The sequence below is a fragment of the Symsagittifera roscoffensis genome, chromosome 1, assembly GCF_963678635.1.
Source record: "Symsagittifera roscoffensis chromosome 1, txSymRosc1.1, whole genome shotgun sequence".
Lineage (NCBI taxonomy): Eukaryota > Metazoa > Xenacoelomorpha > Acoela > Convolutidae > Symsagittifera > Symsagittifera roscoffensis.
In genome coordinates this window covers 67,761,556-67,778,834 of record NC_087062.1, presented here as the reverse complement: position 1 = coordinate 67,778,834, position 17,279 = coordinate 67,761,556, and the positions used below count along the sequence as shown (strand labels likewise).

At 38.3% G+C, this 17,279-nt stretch overlaps 1 protein-coding gene across 1 annotated transcript in view; it reads right to left on the bottom strand.

The window, feature by feature from the left end:
• LOC134848084 (dynein axonemal heavy chain 10-like) overlaps window positions 1-17,279 on the bottom strand; it is a 62,826-nt gene that overhangs the window by 22,049 nt on the left and 23,498 nt on the right. The window contains exons 24-37 of the mRNA XM_063865428.1: window positions 16,922-17,145; window positions 16,291-16,560; window positions 15,523-15,706; window positions 14,847-15,171; window positions 13,761-13,912; window positions 13,037-13,227; window positions 7,243-7,390; window positions 6,494-6,653; window positions 6,026-6,248; window positions 5,285-5,790; window positions 4,690-4,856; window positions 3,305-3,556; window positions 1,404-1,538; window positions 121-419 (exon numbers count right to left, since the gene is read on the bottom strand). Coding sequence (XP_063721498.1) covers window positions 121-419; window positions 1,404-1,538; window positions 3,305-3,556; window positions 4,690-4,856; window positions 5,285-5,790; window positions 6,026-6,248; window positions 6,494-6,653; window positions 7,243-7,390; window positions 13,037-13,227; window positions 13,761-13,912; window positions 14,847-15,171; window positions 15,523-15,706; window positions 16,291-16,560; window positions 16,922-17,145 — 3,236 coding nt within the window. The remainder of the gene's footprint in view (window positions 1-120; window positions 420-1,403; window positions 1,539-3,304; window positions 3,557-4,689; window positions 4,857-5,284; window positions 5,791-6,025; window positions 6,249-6,493; window positions 6,654-7,242; window positions 7,391-13,036; window positions 13,228-13,760; window positions 13,913-14,846; window positions 15,172-15,522; window positions 15,707-16,290; window positions 16,561-16,921; window positions 17,146-17,279) is intronic.

Here is a 17,279-nt window from a genome sequence, read left to right as displayed (position 1 = left end):
TCCCAAGATGAACAGTTTTGGACATCAAAATAAACAGTTTTACATAACAAACTTCGTTGTTTTATTGACCCAAAAGAATTGCAAACAATTTGGCAGTAATTATATATAATTGAAGCTCACTTTTCGCTTGTGATTTGACACAGCCCGTGATAAATTCTGGACAAATCTCTCAGATTGAATATGTAGTGGAACTTGGAGGGGGTTGGGGGGAGGCTGTTGATTACTAATTTGTATATAGCCATCGTGCTTTCTGTGATTTTTCCCGCGCAACTTTGGATATCCTCAGAGAAATTCTGGAGGTGTCCGTCCAAGATTGAGAGGTAGATCCTACGGAGGGCATCGTCCGAGGGGAATGTGATGTTGAAGACGTTAAAGAGGGTGATGAATCGAGGATCCACCTCATTACGACCACCTCCAGGCTAAAAAAACATCAAGTAGGTGAAATAATCATAAGAGATTAAGATATCAGGTGGGCACCAGCGGATTTAGGGGGGGGGGAGGAAAGACGTTCCTCCTCTCAGGGATTCGACCCCCTGCCGACCCAAAGGGTCCCCCTTTTTCCTTTTTTGAGATATCCATTCTTGGCTGACTGCCCCTAAAACTTTTCTAAAGGCGCCTTGGGCGCCAAATCCTATTAATTTTGAGTGGGGAGCGCGCGCCAAAAAAACGCGATTTTTTGGTCAAAGATTTCAAATTTTTTAAATGGTCGAAAAAGTCTAAAAACGCCTTTTTGGCGCAAAAAATTTGGTCAAAAAATGGGGTCTGGTGACTTGGGAGAGCTGAGAAAATCAATTCGGTCGACCTAAAAAGAGGTCGACAAAACTTTCGACATTTTTTAAAAATCCATCACCCCCCCCCCCCCTCTCGAGAAAATCTTAGATCCACCCTGCACAATATTATTATGTTTTTTTAGAAAACCTTTTTTACCAACTTATTTTGAGTGGGAAGCGCGCGCCACCAAAAAAACGCGATTTAATGGTCAAAATTTTCCAAAAAGTGCCTAAAAACGCCTTTTTTTGCCTGTAGCGTAGAAAATTTGACGAAAATGGGGTCTTTATAATGATTTATGAGAGCTCAGAAAATCAACTTAGTCAACTTCAAAAACGTCAAAGGTCGGCAAAATTTTTGAAAATCCGCCCCCTCCCCCCTCGAGAAAATCTTAGATCCACCCCTGCAGGTGGGTGTTCGGCTTTTACCATGAGCTTATTTCAGTTTCGACACAATCAATTTTTGCTGCCTCATTTCACTGCGGATATCAATACAAAATAGATTCAGGTTTGGATCTCGAGCACGACTAGGACTTTAATGAATGTAAAATGAATGTAAAAAAATTGTAATCGAATAATGCAGTTAGCGCGAGCATAAAATTGATTAAGAAGTGAAATGAAGTAAATTAAACCGACTTTTCCCATTGCGGCTAGGTAGGATATGTCACGGAAGTTCTTTAGGTTGAGGTCCTTTCCTCTGTCGTACATGAATCCCTTCTCCACAAGCAGCTTCAAAAGAGCAATCGGCTGCTGAGTACCATAAGTGTCGACCTACAAAACAGAAAAACTTTGATCGTCGACAATCACAACAAGAATAGCCGGTTGCTGCTGTGCAAGTAAAGTAGCACAGAATGTTCCGACCACTTTCAGAAAAAAAACTTAACTTTTTTCTTCAAGATAGTGTCTTGCTTGTACGTCGTGTGATGATACAACTATACGATCGCGTAGTAATTTAGTGAAGTAGGCATAAACAAATCCAATGTTTTTCAAAAACAAATAAATATAAAAGAAAGAAAAAACTTTTCGAAAAACTCGTTTTTAAATTTTTCAATTTTCTGCACTAAAAATTTTAAATATTTTTGAAAGATGTTTTTTTTTGCCAGAGAAGAGCTAAACAAATTCCCGAAACTAGTTTTCTATTTAGTAAAATCAAGTTTTTTTTAGCTTAAATTTTTTACTCCCTTCGAAAGTAGACAAAAAATCGAAAATTTCATTCGGTTTTTCTCGACTCGGTTTTTGTTTGAATCACAATTAGCAGGGATATAATATGATATATCACTCAACCCTGTCTGATGCTTATTTGTGATACCTGATTTTGCGTGGAAAACTAAAAGAAAAAAAACTATATTCGAAAGTTTCCTCCCCATTTTCAATGGTCGTAACAATAAAAAACGAAAACATACAATGACAAAATTTGGTCCCATTTAGGCTGGAGTTCGAAAACTGTGCAATCTGCGAGTAACTTTTTAATTTTATAAACTTTTTTAATTTTATAAATTTTATTACTATAAACGCTTATTTTATCCGACAAAAATTAAAAAGAAAACTCAAATTTACTGTGCCGGCCACATACTCAGATATTTTTTCAAGTTAGTGTCTTTTCTTCTACGTCGTGTGATGATAGAGCTATACAGACGCTTAGAAATTTAGTGAATTAGACACAAACGACTATAATTGTCTTCAAAAAAATCATAAGCAAATAAATTTTAATTTGTTTTCAATTTTTTTGCTTTTAAAATTTCAACCCCTTTCGAAAGATTTTATTTTGCCAAAGAAGCGTAATAAAAAGCATCCAAAACTTTATTTTTAGTATAATCATCAAATTTTAGCCTAAATTGGTAATTTTCATACGTATTTTTCATACGGTGTTTCTCGACATTAGAAAAAAGGTTGGGTTTGTTTAAATGTGGTTCGAATCACGACTGAAAAGGTTTTAATATGATATATCACTCAACCCAGCCCGATGATTATTTGTGGTATCTGATTTTGCGTGAAAAACAAAAGAAAAAAACTAAACCACGCTCGAATACAAAGTTACTCCCCATTTTCAATGATCCCCTTTGTCTTATTTTGAGATGTCCATTTTTGGCTGACTGACTCTAAAATTTTTCTAAAGGCGTCTTTGGCGCCATAATATATTTATTTTGAGCATGGAGCACGCGCCGAAAAAACGCGACCCTATAACGCCTTTTTTGGCCTGTTTTTTTTGAAAAATTTTCCTGCGGCGCAGAAAGCTTGGCCAAATGAAGGTCTTTTTAAGGATTCGGGAGAGCTAAGAAAATCAATTTGGTCGACCGTCGACCTATAAAAAGAAATTTTCGAATTTTTTTTTGAGAATCCGCCCCCTCACAACCCAACCCAACCCAACCCCCCCCCCCCCCCCCCCCCCCACCCCACTCGATAAAATCCTAAGTGCGCCCCCTGTGCTTAACCATTGAATTATATTTAATATTTTTATATTTTTATAGGCTTAGAATTTTTTTAATTTGGTACCATAGGGCAATTTGGTACTATAAGGCAATTTTTTAGGGTCTCACCTGAGGCATGTTCATGTCATCTATGAATACCATCAGTCTCTTCCCAGGCGGGGGCCCATAGGAATCCTTTGTCCTCTTCTCTACATTGGCCTCCATGTTCCTCTGCACGTCCATGCTGGTAGTCCTCGAGCTGAAGTTAATGTTCAACAGCAGATGTGAGTCGGTGTCCAGAGTCTTCAACCACGCTTGAGTCGTGGCAGTCTTACTCGTTCCTGATTCGCCAACGAACAAAGTCGGTCGCTTGATTTTAGACTAAAAAACGACAAAAAATGTGATACTAAACATATATACTTTACATCTGACGTGCCAAGTTTACATGCTTTCACGCGTCACGCATTGATGGTAGCATTTAAATGCTTACTGCCATTGACAAACAGCAATTTTCATACAGAAATAATACTCACAGATCCCTGGCGATCCTATGCAAATAAAAAACAACATGTTGCAGACAATTCATTTCAGAAGTTCTAAAGCGCGTGGATAAAACGATGATCAGAACGCAATTACTTACTGTGACCTGCAGTATAAATGAGAGCTATTACAGATTGAAAAAAAAAGAAACAAAAACAAACCTAGATTAAAAAAATCTAGCTAAATATTAAATATATAGTTTTTGGGAAATATAAAACAGATTGGTCAGGGGTTTTGTAGATTTGTGGTTAAAATGAACTCTTTTGTCTACTTCATTCGATAACAAAAAAAACAAGACTGCTCGTATCAGGGCAAAGCCTTGAATGTTCCGACTGCCTTTTCAAGTTTATCGAGCAGCAGTAACATAAAAGAACTTAATGTAAGAAAAAAAAATTTCTAAAATTTGAATTTTTTTATGAAATCATCCCCCCACACGCCATATAAAGTTTAAAAGAAGGAAAAAAAGTTGTCTGAAGAAAAAAAACCCACCCCGAGCACAAATATTCCGTCACTTTCGTATCGAAAGTCGGAACAATAACTTTTCAGACAGAAATAAAAAGTTTGAAAACAACTTAAGGTAGAAAAACCGCTAAAATAAACAAGACTGCTAACTTTAAAAATCAATTGTTGAAACCTGAGCCGTGTATGGAGTTAAAATCAATTAGCTGCCTCAATTCAAATTGGAACGATTTTAGAGTTATGCGTACTCATGTCAGGTACTAGTGTTGAGCAGAACCGGCTGACCGAATGCAGATCAAGAGATCGATCCCCCGAGGGACCAGAGTTTAGTAAAAGTGGTTTGAATTTAAAAAAAATCACCCCGACCATATATATTCCACACTTTATTTGAAAGTCAGAACAACGAAAATGAAAAATGACAAATTTTTATAATACAATAAGAAGACTATCAAACGACGTGTATTCACTTATTTTTCAACACGTGAAATGAACGGAGTTCAATCGTTTAGACTCACATTGACGTCCAGTAGCCAAGTGGATCTGACGGTGTCTGAGGTTGGGACTAGAATGTTGTTGAAGCGCACATTGTGGTCATGGATGTACTTGGGCACCAGTTCACTCCACGGAACCCACTTCCTTTTCTCAGGGTGGAAGTGGTACTCGTACACAGTCGAGATAACACCTAATGTCAAACATACTTAAAGTCACTTTTTTCTAAGCGAAATGGTATTTAAGTTTGAATGGATTGTCCTTTTTCTTCCAAAGCGCCAAACGATATCTAAGTTTGTAATAATTCTTCCAGCAAAGTTGCCCAAATAATTTCCGGACATGTAATTTTCATTTAAAGAAATTTTGACACAAAAGCCAGGCCGCACTTTGCAAGCACAAACAAAAACGCAAAAAATGGCAAAAAATGCTAGAAAGAACACAAATATGCATTGAAATATAAAGAAATATAAATCAATTTCAGAATAAAAAAACTCTGAGTCTGCGAGATTTGATCTCTGACCTTCCCATCATAACTATTTTGTATTTCAATGAGTCATTATTTTTGAATTAATTAAATAAAATCAAATCAGTTTTTTTTGGTAGATTCAGATATAGACTTGCCTGGTAATTCTCCTGGTCCCGCATACTTCTTTTCGTCAGTGTTGACTGGCATCGCTGCCATGTATTTCATCTGGTTGTCAAACTTCTCTCGGCCGGCTTCCATCAAAGCGCCTCCCATGGACCAGTAAAGCGCCTCCACAAAGTACATTTCAAGCTCAGATGGATCCTGAACATCCTTAGGCACAATTGCATCTAACATTTGACATAATTGTATGACCAAGTTCAAGTCGGTCAATGGAATTATCGGCTTAATGGGCTCTCCTTGACGACCATCAACAATTCCCTCTATTATGAACTGGATCAAGCCTGGTACATATTTGTCATAAAATCGGTCAAGGTCTTCTTTTTCAGCGGGGTTCGGCCGGGCATCAACCCATCGTCGCCAATAGGGATCGTATCTCAGATTCTTAGGGTCCACAAAAACCATACCACATCGTGAAACGGTAGCTGGTGAGGCATACTGGAGATCGCCGACTTCGAAGAGCAGCGCACAGTGTTTTTGCAACCTGGAGAAACAAATGACGTCATTCTTGAAAACAATACTAACTCTCTGATTGCCCGTTAAAATTTTCGAATATATTTCTCGATAATTGAAACTTAACTATATGGACCACGACAATGATGACAAACAACCAAAATCACAGCATCGTAGCTGGTGAGGAACGTATTAATTCTGAACCACTACTGCAGGGTTAAAAAAATCAACAAAAGCAAAAACGCTGCAAAACAGAAATAGCTGACCTGATTCGTTCTCCGTTTGCGAGGGTAAGTAGTTTGTTGTCGTCCATGACACTGTTCATGTTCTCCACCCAGAGAGCGTCTACGTCCCCATCGAACAGGATGTACTTCCTCTCATTCTTATCAGTGGGTCTGTTGATCTCTCGGAACACGTTGGACAGCAGTCCGTCTGTCCAGTCTCTCGTCGTCGGGTCCAGGATACCATACAGCTCAATCACACTCTGGGCTGCAAAAAAAAATCAAAATAAGAAAAAATCGGATATTACAAAGACGATTTTTTACATTGTGACAAAGATTTTGAGAGGAACATCGGCGAAACGCTTAGAGTTGCTCATTTAAACTGTACCTGTTACATGGCTTCAATTTAAAAAAATGCCCAGATTGTGTCAAATGGTTTTCTCAAGGAACAATTGCTGTTGGAAAACAAATGTCTCAAACTTAATCTTAACATAGATTGTGACCCCGACTGACCTTTGGCATTCATAATGTGCACTTTGGTGGGGATGTTTAGTTTGGTCTGAGACTGGCAGAGAGTGTTGATCACCACAGACTTTCCTCCACAAGTGGGACCCACTATCATTGTTGTATGACGTGTCATCATAGTCTCGTACATTTGGACTACTTTGTCAACCTAAAATTACCAACTTGAACATCAGCAAGATACAAATCAGGGGCGGATCTAAGATTTTTTGAAGGGGAAGGGGGCAGATTTTCACAAAAAAAAAATCAAAAATTTTGTAGATTTTTTTGGTCGACCAAATTGATTTTCGGAGAGCTCCCTGGCAATTCTTTGAAAAAAGAAAACACAGGTAAAAGATGCCGTTTTTGAGCACTTTTTGAAAAATTTGACCAAAAAATTGCAATTTTCTGGCGAGCACTCTCCTTCAAAATTTGTATATATTGGTGCCAAAGACGCTTTTAGAAAAACTTTAGCGTTGGTCACCCAAAAATAAATGTCATAAAATCAAATTAAAGGGGGGACCCTTTGGTTGGTAAGGGGTCGAATTCATCCAAAAAACTATGAACAAACAGCATGATTCCGAAGAATAAAACGGCTGAAATAAAAAATAGATAGTTTTTTTTGTCATTTTTGCCACAGCTATTTTTCGACGCTTAGGTCATTTCATTAATTACCTACTCCCATTCTTTCCTGCGAGTGCAATCATTAGTTCCAAAATTGTGCCAACCTAATCTGCTACACGTGCAACTGCGTCTCTTACCTGTGTCTCCATGAGGACGTATCTATTCTCGGCAAGTACTGCCTCCACTGCATCATTGAACGAGGGATACCTCACTCGGGGACAGTCCAGTCCAGGGAACAAGTCATTGATCAGACCCAGAAACAGAGGTACGTCCTCGTACACGAACCTATTGCATAAAAAGGGCACTAGATATTTTAATTGGTTTTATGGGTATCGTAAACATTTTAAAAAAATAATGGCACAAAGAATTTGTTTAAATTTATTATTATATTAAAAATACTATTAAAATTCTTAACCACTTTTTACAAAGCTCAAAAGTGGACGGTGGCTAAGTATAAAAATAGTCGGTGAACAAGTGAGTTTTCAAAAGTTTCTTGAAATCGATCAAACTGACTGCTCGTTTAACACTGGTGGGTAACTTTTTCCATAAAACAGCACCATGGCGAGAAAACATCCGCCTGCCGAATGTATTTCTGATAAAAGGCTGTACAAAATTGAGAAAACCCTTCTTCTAGAGGAATAAGAATAATCTTTGTAAAATAGTTCTGACAGATAGTTGGGAACTCTGTCCGCATTAATTATACGATACATGAACATAAGCACTTTCCTCTAAACTGTTGAATAAAAGACTCTGTCGAATAAAAGACTCTGTAAGCAGACTGAAACGCGCTCAAACTGGGAGCAAGTGCAAATCGTGCAAATAAGGCTTAACATCCACTCTTCTATTAAGTCTGAACAGAAGCCTAGTGCACGGATTCTGAACTCGCTGTAACTTATTAAGAAGAAATGAAGGTAGCCCAGAATACAGAGAATTGCAATAGTCTAAACAAGATAAAACTAGAAGGATAACAAGGCTGCGAGTAAAATCGAAGCCTGAATGCCGTGAAAGTGATTAAATCCGTCTCAGTTGATAATGACGTGATTCACAGACCAAGTTAATTTGTTTTTCAAAGGTAAAATACTGGTCGAGAACAAACCCAAGACTACGGAAGTGAGTTGCCACATCTAGGCACTCGTTCGCTAAAACAACTTGATCAGGAATTGTGATTCTACTTCTTCTTGAACGGACAAACATGAACTCGATTTTGTCTTCATTCATTTTGAGATTCATACTAGAAAACCACTCGTGAACTCTGTATACCACTTGCTGTGCTTTCATAGTCCCCGCTTCAACGTTGTCAATAGTAAAATAAAGTGTACTGTCCTCTGCGTAAATGTGATAGTCAACATCAATTTCATTCAGAATATCACGCAATGGAATGAGATAAATAGAGAACAAAAACGGCCCAAGTACAGAACCCTGTAGAACGCCTACTTTCAGTTTGATATAATCAGAAAACACGCCATTGATAAGAACACGTTGCGTGCGGTCACTTAGGTACGACTTGATCCACGATAATGCTTTCTTTTTTACTCCGAGCCTATTCTCGTGTATGTCACACAGTTTAGAATGATCCACTGTATCAAAGGCAGCACTCAAGTCGAGAGCGATAAGAACCACAAACTTCTTCTTGTCAAGTGAACAGAGGACATAATGCGTATCATCGTTCGTAATGCGCATCATCTGTTGAATGAAAGACTCTGTAAGCAGACTGAAAAGGATCGAAAGCATTGTTACTTTCCAAGAAAGTTGTGAAACGCTTAGCCACAAGCTTCTCCAAAACGTTCGCAAAAAAATGATTGTTGGTGACGGGTCTATAATTCTTGAACACTTCAGGGTCAGCATTGGTTTTTCTAAGTAGTGGGATGACTGTACCACTTTTCAGACATTTCGGATAAGTACCAGAAGTAAAACAAAGGTTGGATAGGTAAAGCAGTATCGGCAAGAGAATAGATTTCATTGACTTAAGAAGCTTTGTTGGTACCGCCTGAAGTGGACACGACGTGTACGTGACATCGTCGAAAGCTTTTGATAATTCCAAGTCAGAGACGCTTGGTAAAACATCGAGCTGAAGCTCTTGCACTGGATGGTTGAAAAGAACTGAAGTTACAGGAACTCCTTCAACAAGATTGTCTACATTCGGCACAAAAAATTGGTTAAATTTTTCACTTGAGACTTTTCATTGAAACCAGTGGGTAGCAAAAAAGCATTTTTGCCAAAGGATGTCAAGTGCTTGATACTTTTTCTTGATGTCTGAGTTCCGCATCAGGCTTTTATAAAAGAGTTTTTGTTTATCAAAAAACATAGTGTTCATTTCCATCGACTTGGCGCAAAACTCGGCTAGAATCGTAAAAACACTTGCGATTTTGTCACTCAGCTTTTTTCCCCCTTTTTTGCGGTTCTCAGTTCATCATCGAAGTAGGGGCAGGTGTGCTGTGAAAAAAAGCTCTTTTTCTTGGGAGCCAAGGAGTCGGCAACTTCATCTAAACAAAAAAGCAAGATTGAAAATGAATCGCTGCAATTCCCGGCGTACACCATTTTTTAGTTGATCAGAAGGTTGAATGTATTGCTCAAACTTTCCAAGGTAATGTTCTTCCACTGCCTATAAACAACTGTTTTCTTTGAGACTGAAGTTTGAGTATCCGTGGGGTAATTAAAATTAATGCAATTGTGGTCGCTTGCAATTTCATCATCAACAAAAATATTCGCAGGAGTATAAGTTGAAATAATCAAATCCAATGTATGACCGGATACATGAGTTGGTTGTGATGTATGTGCTGTTCAAGGCCGGCTTCAGAAAAAACAGAGAAAAGTCGTCACCACCCCCTCGTATATCCTCACGGGAACAGCTGATGAACTTATATTCTTCTGGGCAGCACTGAGGTCCAATGAAATCATCATCGTCGTGGGCCAACCAGGTTTCAGTAACTGCAAACGCATCTGGGCAATGCAGCATTAGATAAGCATGAAAACGATCTATTTTGTTCTTTATTAACCTTGCGTTAAACAGGCTGATATTCATTGCATTGTTTAGTCACGCTGTATCGGCTCGATCCACACGCCGTAGTTTTTTCAACCATTCTCTAGCTTCATCATTCAACCGAAAGGTTTTTATGAGAACATTTTCTGGCCAAAAATCAGCACTTTGGATTTTGTCCTTCATCGTGTTTTCAAAAAGATAGTGGAAGGATTTCACCTTTGATTCTGGGTTGGACACCACGCGAACTGCAACCGGCTTTGCCACTTGATTGGAGCAATATTCGATCAAGTCCTCAGGAGAAGCTGAGGGAGCAAAGCGTGTAGCAAAGATATGCCATCTAGGTGGTGGTGGTGGCTTCGGTACACCGAACAGAGTACTCGAACTATCATTTTTCTACGTTCCATTCATGAGACCAGATTCTCTGTTGTTTATTCCTTGTTTGCTGTAGTCATCTTCTCTCAGTCTCTTCGCTTCCTGAGATGCAGAGCTGTTCATAGAAGTTGTGCTGCCATGTCGCGACCTGAAAAATCTTCCTGCGAATAGCTCCTTGTTCGGCGGCTATCCAGATCCAGCGTTTCCAGCAAGCAGTGATGCATACGTAAAAATGATCGGTCTCTGTTGTACTTGTGTAGACGTGTTATCGTTGAGTTTATCGCTGAGATCGTTCACAAGTTTCGTCAGTGTGTCGATAGATTTGATTTTCTTTTCAATTGAAAACAATCGATCCGCCATTTCGTCTGTCTTTCTCTTAGGTTTGCCAGTTTCGTGGCATTCGGGACATACCCATGTGATCGTACCATAAATAGAAAAGGTATTCATTGATACACCCACACAAGACAGATGTACAGCTTTCAGCGAGCAAACAAAGCACTCAGTAAGAACTGAGGTTGAATCACGCTCCGAACAAATGCCACAACAAGTTGGCTCTCTCGTAAGGACAGGCAGTTCTGAAGTAAGTGAGAAAGGCGTCAATCAGATGTTAATCAACCGAGTACAAGGCTAATTTAAGCAGGTTTTCAATTAATTTCAAACCGATTGAAGAATATCAATTAAACCAGAAGGTGTGGTAACCGAATATAAAGCAAAAAAAAATAACGAATTTTGTTCGCGGAAGAATATCAAGGATTAATCCGAGGGATGTCTCAGTGATACGAACCCCGGACCTATGGCACGTCAGGTCCACGTACTAACCACCAGGCTAAGTGTCCTGTATATGAGAGAGAACCAAGTAGGATGTAAACAGCAAATAACAATCAGATATAATCGGACTCCAGCTGTGGGATCGTTGTTTGACCTCTGTTCTCGATCCCGATTACAAGATACTTGGGTAACACACAAGAGGTTTCGGTCAGGATAAATTAAAGGTTATTCGCATTTCATTATACTATCTAAAACTATTTAATAAGTTTATCACAACAATTACCGGCATCAAAAGGGGTTAAGGTCTGGGAGTTCATAATGTTTAATACTTTCGAAAATATTTGAAGAGAAATAAAAACTAGGGGTAATATGACTAGTATGAAAAGAATGGGATTTGATATTTACAATATCTACCAAAAAATGACAAAACTGGGATAGAACTTGCGTGACATCGTCATACAATTTCCAATTTGTTTGATCTGCGAGAACTTTAAATGAAACACAATGCAACAAACATAGCCAACAGACAATTGGAAAAGAGTTAATGAACCCAAGTAAACAGAAAAAATACTGACTTGATTTTCCAACTTTCGAATTCTTAAAATAAAAGTCTATGGCCTTACACCTCTTTGACTTTCAAGATCAATTATGATTGACACTATTTTGGTAAAATTAACACAATTTACGAAAATCGACCAATACGTAAAAAAAAATTCAGCTGGGAAATCTGGAAATTAAAATCCACCTTCTAAACTAGAAGTCGATCACATTTTTAAGACCTTTACGCTTCTGCTGCTCGATAGTGGAGTTTTTCCTAATTTTAACAAAGAAAATGAACTGAAATTAAAAATAATCAAAAGTCACGAACCACGAAAATCAAATTTAAGCCTGAACAAATTTTAAGATTTTTTCCTGAAAAAAAAACAAATAAAAATCATCACGACCTATATAAGAGTCCTTAATACGTTCATCGACTCTCAATGACAAAAATGGCATCACGTAATATTTTATACATGCTCCAATAATTTTATTATGTGAGAATTTTCAATGAAGGGTAATGAAAAGATAAAGATCCAAATACAACAAAAACAAATTGTCTCAGTTTTAAAAAACAATTTGAACTGCGATTTCATAACTATCTATTAAGATGGCAGAACGTATATTTTTATCTACGAAACCAAATATATTAAATGGAATTTCGTAATTCTCAAATAAGGGTTATAAAATGTTTGAATATAAACTAAATTTGTTGCCAACACTTTGACGCACTAAAAACTGGCTCTTTTCCAGTTTCCCACCCCCTCAAAAATTACCAACCGAAGCTGCTCAAAAATTGTTCATATGGCATTTTTCATGTAAGAAATGTCGTATGAACTTGTTCACCTTTTCACGCTGACACGTTTTGATGCAATTTATTTCATGAAAAGTAATTTTAGAGAAACTTTCATAAAATGAATTTCAAAAAAAGGGGGGACTGAAAAAGAGCCTAAATATTTAGACAACATTGGAAACTTAACAAAAGTCAAAGACCCAACTAATTTCAATTAAATCAAATTTCAAAAGACAAATTCAATCATCAAGCATTCGGATCCAGCCATTCAGCTAAATAGTTTTTGTAAAGAATACTAAGTCTCCTGTTAGAGGCACCAACTACCATCAAAAGCTCTCAATCTCTCTCTCTCTCTCTCTCTCATTTCCGATGGGATAATCTGGATTTGGTACTGTTTATTGTCCCCCACATCATTCACTGTCACCCCTCTTAAATCTCTTGCCTCTTATAAAAAGTAGATAGTAATGCCAATGATACTAACTTAGGCATGTTCATGTCCCTGAGGGCCCTCATGAGTACAATGTCTTCAGTGAGGTCAGGGGAGCCCCTCTTCAGTTCTCCCGCCATCACCAACACACTCTTCAGAGCACGCAGTCCGAAGTCGTAGTGATGCTGTTTGGACAACTGCTCCTTGGCCAGCTTGTACAGCACCGTCATCTTAGTCGCCAGAACCTAAAAACAACCCAAAAAGTTTCAAGTTTTTATAGTACGCTTAATTCGATTGCAAAAACTTTTTGAGTGCTTATAAACCAGATGAAGCATAAACGAATCAGCGCAGATGAGCAATTTGTATAACCTAGCCAAAATTATGTTAAAGTTAGTTGAATATTGAATAACTTTTCTAACTGCTATATAATTAATATGTAACTGTTCGTTTATTTTTTTAGTTGGTGATATATCACCATTTTTCTGTCCGCCAGTTTCAGTTTACACTTTAAATCTAGTTCTCTGATTAGCTCATTTGTAGTCTTGAATAAAACTTTATAGGCTTTAAAATGGCATCCATCCTTAACTTCAAATCTGATTTGGGGGCTTTCGCATATAGTGACGGAAAATGTGCTTGGGGTATTTTTCACCTCCAGATAACTTTCGAATTTTCAACAAGCCATTTTTAACGGGATTTTACTTATATCATCTGAGAGGTACTGATCAACTCAGCTCCAATTAAAAAAGCTATTCAACCAGGCCATTTTTAGAATACCTACCCTGGCGACGAGGAATCCCTCGGACAGCAACATGATCTCGCAGATCTGGGTCAAGTCTGGCACAATCACCACCACTGGACGGAACAGTGCCTTCACCGACTCAGGCAACTCAGTCCTGCCTGCGTAACCAGGGTTCATAGTGATGAAGATACCTGAAACACATGCTTTCAAATTAATTAACCTAACAACCAGGGGTGGGACATCGATAGTCGCATATCCAATATATCGCGATACAATATATCGAAATATCCATCGACAAGCTTTCAAGTATCGCGATTATCTATCGACTGGAAACTCGATAAATTCGAATCTATATTTTGTGATATATGGGTGCTGATCAGCGATATTAGATAATCCCAAGATCAGCGATATTAGATAATGCTACGATCTCTAGCTTGCATTGGGGTACCATAATGTGCATTGGGGTACCATAAAATTGTATATAATTTTTATCGTGGTAAACAATACAGTGTGGTTTCTTGGATGGAAGACCACTAATAAAGATATATAAGAGATTGCGATAATCGCGATTATCGGATAATCTATCGAGAGGGTTCAATTTATCGCGAAATATTTATCGTCGATACGATGCTTTACCCCCTTGCTAGAAACAAACATAGCCAACAGGCAATTGGAGAGTCAATGAACGCAGAGAAACATTTTATAACTAAGGCTTTTTTTGGTAAAATTAACCCAATTTGAGAAAACTGGACCTATAGGTAAAAATTTTATTTCGCTGGTAAATCTGATAATTAAATTCAAATTTCGAAATTAAAAGTCGATCACGTTTTCCGGGCCTTTTAAATTTTTGCTGTTCGATAGTGAACTCTAACTTCCTTCTAACGCAGGAAATGAAGTGAACTGAACAAGAAACCAAAAGTCAAACCACGTAAAATCAAAATTGGCGTGAACAAATTTTAGGACTTTTTCCTAAAAAAAAACACAAAAACTCATCAAGACTATACAAGAGTATTCACTACATTCATTACTCTTAAGCAAAATTAATCTAAAACATAGGACCAATCATAACTCAGATCGCTAAAAGAAATAAAAATATAGGGTATTAAAACAAATTGGGTTACACACCAATTCTTGGATCGAGTGAAATCTCAGTTCCCTCGAAATTGAATCGAGCCGCTTTGTTGATCAGAGCAGTCTGGATAACTTTGATCTGGGTTGAGATAACCGACAACACCGCCGCCTCAATCCGGTTGAACTCGTCAAAACATCCCCAAGCACCGCACTGCGCCAGACCCGAGAAGATTTTCCCGACTGCTTTGAAATCCATTCCCTCACCGCAGTTTGTGACGACACAAAGCAAGCCGAGTGCTTTCGCCAAGTCTTTAGTTGTCTCAGTTTTTCCAGTTCCCGCAGGACCAGCCGGAGCTCCACCGAGGTACATATTGAGAGCCTAAAACATGAAACACTTTCTATTGCAAAACGCTAATTCCTTTATTTCCTACTTTAAAAAAAAAGTGAATGAGCCCCCCAATTGGTAACATACTGATTTATTTTTAAACCGAGCTGAGTTGAAGCAGATATGAGCAGAAATAGGTATCAATTATAAACGATTGAAATCATTCGTCTCAGAGTAAATAAAAAACAAAATTAAGTATTACTCAGCTCCAGTTTCTTCAAATTCAAGATCTCACCCCTCTTTCAGGACCAAAAATGGACTAAAATGAGGAATAAACTTAGCCCTGAAGCTCAACTAAAGGATGAGAATACCAGATGAAGAAGTAGTGGCATTCTTGTAACCTACCTGAGTTAGAGTTAAGTAGATTCGATCGGTGAGAGGAGTGATGACCAGTCGTCCGTTAAGTCCCATGTATTCGTATCCATACCCGAAGGTGCCAGTGCACTGCTGGATGAATAATTCATCGTCGTCCTTCGTCCAGTAGAACCGAAGCTGACTCTCCCACTTGAACTCTTTCGCGTCCATGATACTGAAATGCAGTTGTTTTCACTGATTTTCAAATTAAGCACAATAGGCTACAACAACAGGTCTCTGTGAAGCCAACTTCGTCTTCATTGAATAAAAAACAAAAGTTGTTCACGATCGCCAGGTTGTTCTACTGGTACACGCGCATTTTGTACTACATAGTGCGCCGTTAAAAGCATTGAGGACGATGTGTTTTTTTGCGATTGTGCCTACTATTGTAGTGAATCACCAAGTTAATTTTAGAATAATGTGTGGAGAAATTATCCATTCTAATTAAAACCCGAATGAACCTTGTGGCTGAGGGCTGAGAAATATTTTCCAGAAAAAGAAAAAAAACACTACGCTGGCTCAGCTGTTTTTCGCCTGTTTTAGTTTCAAATCTTTTTAACAATCATCTCTACTATGCCCAGCAGCCAATAAGCACCCTTTAATGAGCAACCCAAGTGTTAGTCATGTGCGAATTTCAATCAAAGAAACGATGTTTTTTCGATGAGGGGAAATGCAAGATTTCAAAATGTATATGATTTTATTTCGATTCGAGAATTTTTTTGCTTTGGGAGTCTCTTTAAGTCCAATAGTTAAACTCACCTATCCCTAACGAAACTGTCTACAATATCTCTGGCGTGCACTTCGATAATCAGCACTGTGTTGAATTTGGCTCGGTCATTTCTATCCAGGGGCGACCTGACCTTCACGACCAAGTCATCAAGTTGTTTGGTGAGTTTCTGTGCGTACTGCTTCAGGGCTAGTTTGTGACCTTTCTTGACCTTCTGGAAAACGTCTTCCACCTCCCATGTCCACCAGATCTGGTTGGTTGCCAGAACTACCATGCCTTGGTACATTAACATCCACTCCACCCTAAAAATGGATTACAATTTTTCAATCTGAGCATTGGACCGCGTGAAAGAATAGAACTCGAAAAAAATAATAATAGAAAAAAAACAGAAGCGAAAAATCCCGGATTGTACTAGAATAAAGCTTTTTTCCAGTTTTCCAACACCCTCGTAAAATTACCAAAAAAGTTGTTCAAAAATTGCTCACACGGCGTTTTGCATGCCAGAAATGATGTAAAAATTTGTTCACTTGCACACGCTGACACGTTTTAAAGCAATTTTTTACATGAAAAGTCATTTTAAATAGACTTTCATAAACTGAAATTCAGAGGGGGGAACTGGAAAAGAGCCTAGAATAATTTCATGAGAAACATGTGAAATCATACCTTGACCTGTCCTCACAGTACTTGTACACAGCCTCCTTCGTGATGAGTCGGTTAGATCGCCTCATCTCAATGAGAACAGCAGTCATCCACTCTTCTACTCTTCCCTCGGTGGGGATGGGAGATCGGAACTCCATAACTTCTTTCTCCGCCGACACCATCGCCCCCGCAACATTCTCTCCGTTGTTGCCGGTGTCAAAACGAAGGCTGGAGACGTTGTCGTACATCTAATCAAAAAAGAGATGATTCAAAAACTACTATCATCAAGTTTTCTATTTCATTAGTCGTCAAGGCGAAACCCGATTTAAATTACTGGCGAAAAATGGGATAAATAAGATAATCTTGCTTTTATCGAGGTGTT